At 41.3% G+C, this 12,100-nt stretch overlaps 1 protein-coding gene across 2 annotated transcripts in view; it reads left to right on the top strand.

Moving 5' to 3' along the window:
- The window catches only part of COL4A6 (collagen type IV alpha 6 chain), a 119,435-nt gene that overhangs the window by 95,748 nt on the left and 11,587 nt on the right, over positions 1–12,100 (top strand). The window contains exons 19-29 of one of the 2 annotated variants that reach the window (XM_048319109.1): positions 96–245; positions 1,593–1,697; positions 2,558–2,718; positions 3,688–3,867; positions 4,429–4,612; positions 7,832–7,903; positions 8,306–8,413; positions 9,180–9,401; positions 9,639–9,800; positions 10,783–10,791; positions 11,770–11,940. In XM_048319109.1, coding sequence (XP_048175066.1) covers positions 96–245; positions 1,593–1,697; positions 2,558–2,718; positions 3,688–3,867; positions 4,429–4,612; positions 7,832–7,903; positions 8,306–8,413; positions 9,180–9,401; positions 9,639–9,800; positions 10,783–10,791; positions 11,770–11,940 — 1,524 coding nt within the window. The remainder of the gene's footprint in view (positions 1–95; positions 246–1,592; positions 1,698–2,557; positions 2,719–3,687; positions 3,868–4,428; positions 4,613–7,831; positions 7,904–8,305; positions 8,414–9,179; positions 9,402–9,638; positions 9,801–10,782; positions 10,792–11,769; positions 11,941–12,100) is intronic. The other variant, XM_048319110.1, reaches the window with a different exon arrangement.

Here is a 12,100-nt window from a genome sequence, read left to right as displayed (position 1 = left end):
TTGCAGTTCAAGGTACAATGGTAATTACCTTAACATTAAAAATACTTCGGTGTGTTTGCTACTGGAGAGCTGTTCATTGTGTCATTGTTGTCTAGATGGAATGGGCCCTGGAGGGTCTCCAGGTATTCCAGGAGTGAAGGGTGATGTGGGAGAACCAGGAAGAGCAACAATTGGATTACCAGGCCCTCCCGGCAGAGGTGGTTTACCAGGTCTGCCAGGAGCACCAGGATTGCCTGGTTCACCACGTACGTAGAATTTTTACATCTATTTTTGTACTGGATTCAGACTGAAATAGGATAAATAATCATTTATATATTTAGTTCTTTGCCAGTAAGGATTATTTGTCTGTAAATCGTAAATGTTTGACTGACACCTCATTGTGATTGTAGTTCATAGACTTAAATATATCATCAGATACTCCTATAAAGTAAAACAATAGACCTAATTATTGTTAAGTGTGGTAGCCTGAGAGACTGAAGCACAAAGCTGTGTAGACACAATTTATGACACAAAGGACTTTGACGGTCTAGGCTAGTCTCCTATTCACTTAGGTCAAGAACAGACCGTGACCTTATGAAAACCTGAGGTAAATGTCTGTCTTGTGAGCAGTGAGTTTGGGTACCAGGAGTCAGATAGGATGCCTAAAGAGACAGTTTCCAGACCTAAGGAAACAGGATTTTGTTTTTACATGTTTATTTGTATGGATGTCCTGATTAGATTAATTGTGCATTGTTTTGTTTTCCTCAGAAATTGAGTATTACATGATCAGGGTTGATTTTACAAAACTGTTTTACCATTCTGCCATAAGCTGGGGTTTTTTGAGAGTCAACCCTTCAGAGCAGGGGACTCTCCAGTGATGGAGCCGGTGAGCATGGTCTGATAAAATGATTTTCTGTGGAGAAGAAATAAGTGTTCTCTTATCAATAACTGTTTGCTAGTCAAATCTGGATCACTTTTCTGCAGTCTGTAAAGCTCCTGTAGCTGTGTTTAGCTGATGGTTGCAGTTTGTTTCCATGGAGCATCAGATGGTGCTGGTCAGCATTCCATCTTACTGTTGTCACGGAGGGGAAGGGTTTTCAGACAGTGTACTTTTAGATTATGTTTGATCACTTTCCACTGCTGTTTCTACCAGCTTATGTTTCATTCTATTCAGCATATAAAGAGATGTAGACAACAATCCTGCAGTCATGAAGTGAGGGACAGGGAAAGTCCCCTTAACCCTTTTGCCCTTTAGTGTCTTTCCTGAGCTGCAGCCACTGAATGAAAGTCATTTGCCTTTCTTTACACTAACTGTCCATAGTTTGGTGAGTTCTTGGGTCAACTGGTAAATCTGTGAAAAAGTGCAGTGGCAGAGTAGAGGAATGAAACTGTGTTGCATCCACACTGTGAGAGCTTTTGGTTTTCTATGTGAGAAGCTAGAAGCAAATACGGCAGAGAACTGCAGCCCGTGGTACCAACCAAGATCCATCTCCTTGTGTAACGTCCACAGTTGCAGTTTTGTCTGGTACTAGTTGCATCACTGATGTTGTAAGTCAGTAATGAGCCGTAATCAGCCTTCTCATGTCTTTTCCTTGCCTTCTTTCTGCATATAGGCCCTTCATTCTCCCCAGGGACAATCCTGAATGGAAGGACTGGGGCCCCGGGGGAGCCTGGGCAAAGAGGGCTGCCAGGAGCTTTGGGTCCAAAGGGCTACAAAGGTAATTGACTCTTGTTTTTAGAGAGCTTTTCAGCAGTCATTGGGCTGACAGATATTTACATGTGGTTAATATCCTGAGGGATGAGTTGTAAGTGTCTTTATGACAAATCACAGGAGGGTTTGAAGGAGCCAACAGCCTTTGCAATTTGCAGAAATTTGTGCCCAGTACTGCCAGTAAAATCATATTTCTTCTTATTCTACTCAGGCAAATAAGCTGATAAACATCTCATACCCAGAAAATTAGCTAAGTATGTTATACTCTAAAGCCATGAGACTTAGAAATAAAATCTTGTTCACTGCTTTTTGCAATAGAGGCTGTAAATGGCAGGAAAACGTAATTTTATTCTTTTCTGTGCTAAAAATTGTAAGAATTTGGGTCTTAGTGTGTGACAGAACCAGCAGCAAAAGCCATGATGACACAGATATCACTGTGCTTGGTGATTGTTTGGGTCCATAGCCACTCACAATTCAGGGGGTCATTGTAACCTACTGTGAGAGTGAGTATGGATTTGGGTTTTTTGATAACTATGTCTTCAAAAATGCACAAGACCTCCCTAAAACTCCCCTAAACCCATCTGTTTAGGAATTTTTAACCTTTGGGAAGAGGTCTAGAAGTGCTGAGGTTCATGCTGCACATGGTTATTTGGTGATGGGCATTGCATGGAAATTAAACTGGAGAAAACCTGAGCTCCACTTGCTTGGCACTCACATCACCTGAGCAGAGGAGGCATAAAATCAAATCATATAAAATCAAATCATAGCTTTGTCTTAATTGAATCAAATACTGCTTTTGGAAATCTTGCAACTGAAGAGGGTGTTTATCCAAATGAAACTCAGTTTGGAGTCTTGACTGTTTTCCAGGAGAGGCAGGTGATTGTGCTTGTGATGGAGGAGTTACAAGAGCTGGTCTAAAAGGCATCTCAGGTCCACCAGGTCTGTCGGGAAGCCCTGGTGTGCCTGGTGCCAAGGGCATTGGTGGAGACCCAGGCACTGTGGGAGCACCAGGACTGCGAGGCCCTCCGGTAAGGCAGGAGGAGTTTATGTTGGTTGCTGTGAATTACAGGAGTGCCCATGTGCAATTGCTGGTCTTGAATTTAATGAAAGCAGAACACTTTTTTTTTTTTCATAATTGCTTCTATTTGTTTGGATTAAAAAAAAAAGCAACATAGAAACTGATCTGTGTAAAGAAACTGAAAGTAGAGATATTATCAGCTATAAAAATGGGAGAACAAATGGTTCTTAAGTTCTGAGAACTGCACATTCATCAGTCAAGAGAAAAGTGGTAACAGTTACTCATCCCAGGATTTCTTGGAAGTAGACATACATGAATTAGATCCAGGGCTCTTCCTAAGTGAGGGCTGGCTGGAGAAGCAGTTGTACATGTGCATGGAGAGAAGATCTGAAAAATCAAACAGGGAGATCCTTCCACATCATTGCTCATAGCTATAAAAACTGTGCACCGCAGTCTGCTTCCTAAATGCTGTATGCTAAATACATTAATGGGAGTTGAGCTCTGCTTTTTATCAAACAGCAACCATAACAAATAGGATTTTCCAAAGTGCTGAGCATTGCTCATTGCAAGTATTTACTTTTGAAAGTCGTAGTCCATAAAGATACCAGTCTTTTGTCTTCAGAGTATCTTTATCAGTGTCAGTAAGTGCAGCACGCCAAGCAATAGGGAAGAAGATTCATTACTTGGGTCTCATTATATCATGAGTGATGTAATGTTCCCAGATGCCATGCAAGATTGCTGTCACTATTATCAGGGTTTGCCTTGCCACTGTGGAGCTGTAATGACAGTAGAAACAGCTGAAAATAATCGAACCCCTCTCTTTTTTTTTTTTTTGTCCCAAGGTAATGTATGCAATAGGAAACCCTCTGGAGATTCTTTCTGATCCGGTCATTGTGTCCTGTCCTCATATGACATTTTAAAGAAGCAAAGCCTTTTCTTTGTATGTTCATGTTCCTTTTCTTTATCTGTTGGTCTGTAGGCTTCAGCTGGTCAGCAAGGACTTCCAGGCCTTAAGGGAGAAAAAGGGGATCCATCCTATGCAACAGTCAAAGGTGCTCGTGGGGACCGCGGTGCAACAGCGCCCAGAGGACCTTCAGGCATCCCGGGAACTCCGGGCAGGGATGGACTTCCAGGGTTGCCAGGCCCACCAGGCCCTCCAGTAAGTTCAGATTAATTTAGCCAGCAGTGTTTCAGAACTGGAATAAGGAGCAGAGAAAACAGCCACGCCTGGCAAACTAGTCCTGATTAGCCCTGTGGTAAATCTCCAAATACATAAAAAGCTCACAGTCCCTGAGCACAAATTTGTCTTGGTCAGGATTAATAATTGGCAATCCTAATGCCTCTATCAAAAGATAAACTTCAGTACACCCTAATGCTGTTCTATGTTGTGTCCTGAAAGACAAAAGATGTTGTAGGCCTAATTGAAAGTTAAAAATCACACCAGAATCTTACTAATTAAAAAAAAAGTAAATGTCTTTCAGAATATATAATATTTGCATTTTGGCAAATACAACAAAGTATTCTTTGTAATAGTCACCTAGTTTTGCTGCATTTTAAAATAAAGATGGATAATTTACAGTGGTTTCTATATATCTTTTCAGGCTCACATGAGCCTTGCACAGAACAAACCAAACTCTTACACACTCTTAAAAATGGCAGTGATGGATATTCTTTCTGCATCCATTTGATTTTCAGCTGTAGTTGTCTTTGCTGTGCACAGGGTGATGGTGGACTGGGTTTCCCAGGTGAAAAAGGGCTGCCAGGATTACCTGGCACCAAGGGCCATCGTGGAGAAACTGGTTCTCCTGGTGTTGGATACCCAGGTCCTAGTGGAATTCGTGGACCACCAGGTGACCCTGGAATGGATGGGTTTCCAGGACAAGCAGGTCTTCCAGGCCCTCCAGGTAGGTGTTACTGGGTCTGCTCTTACTTTAAAATGGTGTAAATCTGCAAGTCAAATGGTACTCAATTTACTGCTGTGCCCGTGGCCAGGCCAGAAGATTACATTAGGGTAAAGACTGCTCTTGAAATTAGTTGAAACTCGTTTGTGGGCTCACCAGACCTCACATAGCAGTCACAGCTTCCTCAAGTTATCATGTTCAGGAGGACATAGATAATAAGCAATAAATACTCAAGCAATGCTAATACTAACAGTATTAGCTGGACCTACTCCCTGACTATTGCTGGAGAGCCATTTTACACCAAAGGTAGTTAGGAAGAGTGATAAAATTAGGTTTTTAAAAACACGTAATTCATTGTCCAGATAAAAATAGTAATTCACTAGTATCTGAGATGTCTCAATCAGTTTTCAGATCTATTACTATTATTGAAATAAGAGCTCCAGGTTTTTAAAAGACTAAATGGTAGTACATTGTATGAATGAACAGGTGTTGATTGAGAAGAGGTTGTCATGACAGTCAGGTAAGGAGTTCAGTTAAGACTTGTGCACCCAGCTTTGGGCTGTGTTTGCTTCCTGAGGTACTGTAGTTTGGCTCAGTTGGTGTGTCATTATATGCACCTAAAGCATACCATAATGACAAGTGATGAAGGTAAATATAGGTTTGATCATACTTCATATATGATGTTTTATGCTCATTCTCAAATTGAGTTACATGGAAATTCATGTCTAAACATTTGTGGAAAATGTTTTCATTACAAAATGACTGCAGAAAGCTGCTCCCAATGTCTTGATTCCATGTCAGCCATTTAAACATAACTTAAGGTAAACAGTATTTTTTGTCTCTGCTGATTTTCAGTGTATTTTCCATGCTGCATGTACTTGGGCTTCTAGGTTTGTAATTCTGTCTGTGTCAATAATGCAGAGCCAGTAATGTATTTGCAGACATAATACTGTGGCACAGATTTCTGGACTGATAAAGTGATGCTCTGAGTTCAAAACCCTTGGTGGTAAGACCACCACAGTGAGAGGAGTTGGCGGAGGAATCTCAGACCCAGAGGGGGGTGAGAGCAAGGCCAGGGCAGCACCGGGAGGCCGCCGGATGTGCCGGCTGGCGATATTGCCTCACACCGGTGTCATGCTGGCTTGTTGTTATGGGGTGAGGAGACAGCTAGCATTAATGTCCCCCAGGGACAGTCTGCATAAGCTTTTTTTCCAATTCAAGTCACATGCTAAATGCTAAAAGCTTATCTAATTCCTAGTTGTGAATGCTTACATCTTTGTTCAGTACATTGTCTCTTACGGAATCCGCTAAATTAAAATTGCATTGTGAGATGAGGAAAAGTAAAATGCTCTGTGCACGATGTGAACTCCAGATATTCTGTGGAGCACATCAGAAGCCAGCTTATTATGAATGCTGCATCAAAGCTTTGGGAACAATGAACAGTCCTTTGTAGGAGAGTATCTATAGTCAGAATACGTGGGAAAGGGAGTAAGTCATTAGCCAGCTCAGTTTGCACCTCCATAAAGATGTGTAAGAAAACTTGTGAATGCATCTTTCCTCCCATACTAGGAAATAATTTGCATACATTAAAAGACCCTTTGATGTAGTAAATTTCATGTAATATTAAAGAAATGTGTGTGGGTGGAAGAAATAATAATTTCTTATAGTGTCCAGATTGAAAGGCCTTATAATGAAAATTAGTAAAGACATTTAAAGAGTCTGTCTGTGACTTACTGAAGTTACCATGTCAAAGACAGCACTGAAGAATTTTCGAGTTTGTGCCGTAAAACAGAGTGAAACAGTCTGGCTTTGGAAGTCTAACTCTGTATTTTATAAAAAGCTAGACTGTTTCTACCTGGCATTATGTGATTACTCAAAAATGTTGGAATTGCCCATATTTTACTTTAGTGCCTGACATGATGGTTTCATAATTGTTTAATTTCCTCAATACTCAGATATTGTTGTGTAAACTGTGAGAAGGCAAAGTATTAAGTAGCTGGGAAAGGTAAAGCTTTGATTATATAATTTTTACAGTAAGCCCTACTTACATAATTACAAGGAAACAGTTGTATTTACATTTCAGTTATTCTCACATGAAATATCCATTGTTCAGGTATTCTACTGCTGACTAATAATGTAAAATACAGAATATGCTCTTGTACAGAGGGGTTTTTGGAAAACTCGCATGAGACAGTTCTTAAGGTCATGTGATGTGAATGGCACTCTGTTAATTAAGACTTCCCTTTCAGTACCGGTTGTATCCCAAATGCCTGGTTTTTGAAAAATGTCATTCTTTATTGTACTGTATGTCTCAGAGAAGGACCTCAGTGCTTTGTTTTACAAAGCATTCAGCATCAGGCTCACATAGGACTGCAGAAGAGCAGAAATAAAATGTTTCTTTTGTGTTGGAGATCGTTCAGGTAAATGTGATGGGCTGGCAACTCTGATAATGACTCATAAATTTCATTCCACTGAAGAGGGATTGCTAGTGCAAACAGAGCCTTTTTTTAAGAGGTGGGAGTCAGTCAAAGAGCTCTGCAACTGATGAGTCTTTTTTGCTGCTGATAAACTTTTAAGCCCTGTGGTTATTTCTTAGTTTGAGAGACTGTAGAAGAAACAGTTTGAGAGTAAGGCTGAAAGAAAAAAATCCTTGCTATTCCACCCTCCATGCATGCACATCTCTGCCCTAACCTCTAGGGGAGAAGTTTGTTTTAAACATCTGTTAGTATTCTCTCTCTACATATATGTGTCACCTTAATGTGCGCATGCACATTTATTTTAGAATTTCACACTACAGCATACTGGTTTTACACAGTTTAGGAACTTGCTCAAGTTTTAACAGTTAAGAATACCTGTCAGCTCACACTGACTTTGAAAGCTCTGAGCCTGGACCCGAAGCTGTTGGAGTCACAGAGCCCCTGCCATAGGAAAGAGAAGTTGCTGGGTGGAATCCTGGGCTCGTGCTACAAAAAGTCCACAGCAGTAGATGCTGACTTTTACTGGTCATGCAGCAAGTCAGCAGTAGGGATGAGATGAGACAATTACCAGGTTCTGAATACCTTTTGTTTAGCATCACACATTTGAGATGTCAGCAGTGCTTGATGCGCATAAGTTCACTCACAGCCACTTATGATAGGTCTTGTAAAAAACTTCTGGTTACTCAGTGTTCCTGTTCTGCGCCTGAAAGGGGCTGTGTGCAAGCTCAGTGTTTCTTTGTTGTAGGTATCACCTTGCCCTGCATAGTTCCTGGAGCATATGGGCCCCCGGGGACTCCCGGCTTTCCAGGACTGCCAGGTAGGGAGACAAGATGATGTAATGACTGGCTGACTGCCAAGCAGCACTTATTCCTCAAGGAAGATAACACCTCCTAATTAATTTTTCTCCAAGTGGTAGTTATTCCAGAGGGTTAACTGGCAGAACAATGTCGTTTTGTTTCCCAAAGTGACCAGGCCTAAATCCCATGGAGGATCATATGGACTGCACCATTTTTTAGCTTTCATGTAGCCTTGAACACAAACCCTCTGCTTCTGTGTTTATGTAGCTCATGAACAGCCATAGCTTTGAGACTTTATTTAGCTTAAATTGTGTGTCCAGCAGCAGCTTTGCAGAAAAGATCTGATCCTGTTTTCTTGTGCTGTGTTTTTGTCTTCTGCTATTCATTTGTTGATATCATTAATTAATATATTTTTACCTTAGGTCCCAAAGGCAGCAAAGGCTTTTCTGGCATTCCAGGCCAACCTGGGTTACATGGGTCTAAAGGACAGCCAGGGTCTCCAGGAATAATAGGCTTGCAAGGGGAACCTGGTAAGAGGGAAGTTGCTGGAGTTCTTTTTATTGTCTGATTAATTCGTACAATATTTTATCAAAAGAGTTATCTGACCTTGCCCACTTCTGCCTCATACATTCATGATGCTTCATTGAGAGTTCCATTGTGCTCCTTGCAAATGCAAGCAAATGGTTTCAGCTTGAGAGAAAACAAAGGAAACATTCAGGATTTTTATCACCTGCCTATAACACTGTACTACTACTGGGAGAAAAGAGGACAATCAACAATTTGTTTCTCCAGAGACCATTGTCATGTGCTTTGTTCCAGTTTAGGTTAACCACAAATTCAGTGCAACACTTATTTTAAGCCCTGTGGTACTCTGGTGAAGGCAGCTGTACCCAGTGTTTGGACTCCTTGTAGCCATGGGAATTTCTGATGGTTGTGTAAAGAAAGAGCAAGAAGCAAAGGTGATGAGGGTTAGGGGTTTTGTCCTTTTGCTTAACCTGCCAACTAGTGAAGCCAAGTTTGGAAGGTTTTATGTAGCTGCAGCTCCTACACACTTCTACAGTATTCTTTTCTTGAAAATAAAAGCAAAAAAACCCCCCAAAATCCTAAACCTTTCAACAGTTTCATCACTTTCTACCACCAATTATTGTTTCTAATTCAGTACTGAAATATTCTGCAACTTTTCAAGCAACTTTTTCTTTCATGGAAATTTTTAAAATGTGTATTTTATTTGAGGTGCCATTGGAAGCAGCTATTCTGTACTTCTGCTGAGTGACTTTTGCTGCTCTTCTCTTTAAGGCTTCCCTGGACCTCGAGGAGAGCAAGGCTCACAAGGACTTCCAGGACTGGATGGAACAGATGGTTTGCCTGGGAAAATGGGTGCTTCAGGCTTAGCTGGAATAAAAGGAGCTCCTGGAGATGTATTTGGTGCCGAGAGTGGAACCGTGGGGGAGCATGGCCGACCTGGACTTCCAGGTGATAAAGGGCTTACAGGTGATATTGGATTTCCAGGGCCAAAAGGTAAGCACTGATACTGCTTGTGTCTGGGAATATCAAACTGTTTTTCTTTCAAAGACCCTTCCTCTTTCCAATCACTTTAAGATGATGCAACTCCTCTGAGCTGCTCGCAGGTGGTGATTTGCTGGTTTTCTGGTAGAATCTAATACAACTCAAAGGCTTTTATTAAAACTCAGTTTTTAGTTAAAAGTGTGAATTTTGCTTTATTTGTTCTGTAACCTCCCATCTCTCTGTTTCCAGGGCTGGATGGAAGACTAGGCCTCCTGGGTATTAAAGGTGAACAGGGTCATCCAGGATATTCAGGTGTCCCTGGACTGCGGGGACCTCCTGGCCCTGGAGGTCCTTTTGGCATTAAGGGAAAACCAGGACCCTTGGGGCCAGCTGGCCTTGCAGGAGCACCAGGTATGTAATGTTTTCCAGTGAAGACACGTAGCTGAGCTGAGCTCTTCAGTGTTGAAGTGTGGGAGAGGTTTGGCATTTGCTCAGACTGAGCTCCAGCCTCTGGTTAGGGGTAATAGAGTGCAGAATTTGAGCCTGTTGACTCTGACTGCTGGGCAATTCCTGCCTGGAAATGTTACCCCAATAGTGTAGAAAGTACAGGAGAAAGATAGAAGAAAGCATCTTAGATGTCGTGATGTTTTTAACATCTTTGCTTTTACATGCTGGCTGTATCACTGACTAATCTTCATTTCCCATTTTCATCACAGTTAATTTCTGATGTGTGAGGTTGCTTGAAATGTGATTTAGATCAAAAAATTGTTGGCTTTCTCAGGACAAGGACTTGTCTTCTCTTTCTTTCTCTTTGCTGGGGCAGAAGAGAACTTTATTTCCCTGCACTTAAGAAGAAAAAAACCCCCACCACTTGAGTATAGCAGTATCTGTCAAGCTGCACTGACTAAAGTGTTTCATAACAGTTTATGAAAGACTTGAGAACCAAGCAAAGAGAGACCTGGGAATTGGTAGATAATGGTCTGGGACATAAAAGTGCTCTTCTGATGCATGGAATGACAGTGCTGGAGCACAATGGCAACAAATGAATGAAAGCAGTAACATCATTTGAGATGAAAATCATAGAGTTTTTCATTTTTTAGAATTTTAATATTAGCATTCTGTCTGCCTCTCTATTGTTTTACATTTGTGGTCTGTATGGCATATTTGACTTTTCTTCAACTGTTTTTAAAAACCTTCCATTGCTAGGATGATAAGCTCCAAATACTAAGTTTTTTTGCAGCTGTTGTCTCCCTGAATCATTAATTTCTTTTGAACCCTTGTTCTTTCTGTTTACATATTTTGTCTGTTTTTTCCTTCACCATGTTTCTATCCCATTTATCATCAACTCTCCATTTCTGATGTCACACTGTTTGGTTGTGGGTTCTTCACATAGGCTGTCAAGGTGAGAAAATGCAGTGTAGCATAAAAGCTCATGGACTAACAACCCAGCTTTTAATGCTACAAGAATTGCATTGACCATGGGTGATACCCCTTATCATTGCTAATCAAACTGGAAGGCAAAGAACCATTGTAATGAGAATGCTCAGACAGTAACAAAGTCTCAAGCCTATAAAGAAAATTAATATGCAGAGATTTTAAGTGTGTGTGTTTTCTTTGTCTTCTTAAATAAGGCAGCTCTTTCAGCTGCTTAAAAGAATACTGGGTTGTAGCATAAAGCCCTGAGTATAACAGAGCTCAAATATTGACTGCTACTGCTGCAAATGTAATTTTTCAGAAGCCACCTGATTTTTCCTTCTCTTCATTCCTTTGGATCTGAGCATTCTGTTTTCAATGGTTTGAGCCTTTGTTTAAAATTGTAAACCATTACAAAGCTTCAGCTAGAAACATTTAGAGGCAAAATGGTGCATATGGTATTGGTTTTGGGACGGCACAATCAGCTTGTTCCTGTAGTGAGCGATTGGCACTTGAGGAGTACAGTTCAACTACCGAGGTGAAATAAGGAACTTGTGAAAACAAGCCTGTCCAGCTGATTGATCTCTGGTTCACCCAGAGGATGGGGTAGGGAGCAGAAGCTGGCATTAATGATGCTCCCCATTCTGTCTTGGCTGCCTTGATGACAAAAGGTAAGGCTGTGCATTATAGGTCAGTGTCTGGTGGTCAAAAATGGATACATCTTAAGGGGTTTCACTCTTGCCGGTTGTGTAGTGATGTAGGCAGTAACCCTCCTTGTAGGTATTTTATTATTAGATGACTAATGCTTTTGCAGTTCTAAGCTTTATGCCTTCTAGTAGGCTGCATGTGCCATAAGGTCCATTTGTCATTAAAAACAGCGCTGTGTGTAAAGAGCTTAGGAAGCTGCCACAAATTGTCCTAGTTTTGTGCAATACCCTCTGTTGAGTTCTTTCTTGTATTGATTCAGGACTTCCTGGAGTCAAAGGTGTGGCTGGGGATGTAGGACCACAAGGCCCTGCTGGTATGAAAGGCTTCCCAGGTCTTGATGGTGCTCCAGGATCTCCTGGGGAAAGAGGATTCTTAGGGCCACCTGGGCCTTATGGTCAAGACGGACATCCAGGTTTCTCTGGGCCAAAAGGTAGGAGTTTCAGTCTTGAGATTGCTGTGCCCACAAAAAAAATAACCTTGCTGATGCTGATTTTAGGCTCAAGTTGCTGGAAGAGAATGAATCCCCAACTAGTGTTGGGATGCCTTTGTTTTGCTGCTGAGTTACAAATTATGGATTTAATTATCAAATA

The sequence above is a fragment of the Corvus hawaiiensis genome, chromosome 14 (assembly GCF_020740725.1).
Source record: "Corvus hawaiiensis isolate bCorHaw1 chromosome 14, bCorHaw1.pri.cur, whole genome shotgun sequence".
In the NCBI taxonomy this organism is placed as follows: domain Eukaryota; kingdom Metazoa; phylum Chordata; class Aves; order Passeriformes; family Corvidae; genus Corvus; species Corvus hawaiiensis.
Note: the sequence above shows the minus strand (reverse complement) of the source record. Positions and strands in the feature narration are given on the sequence as shown.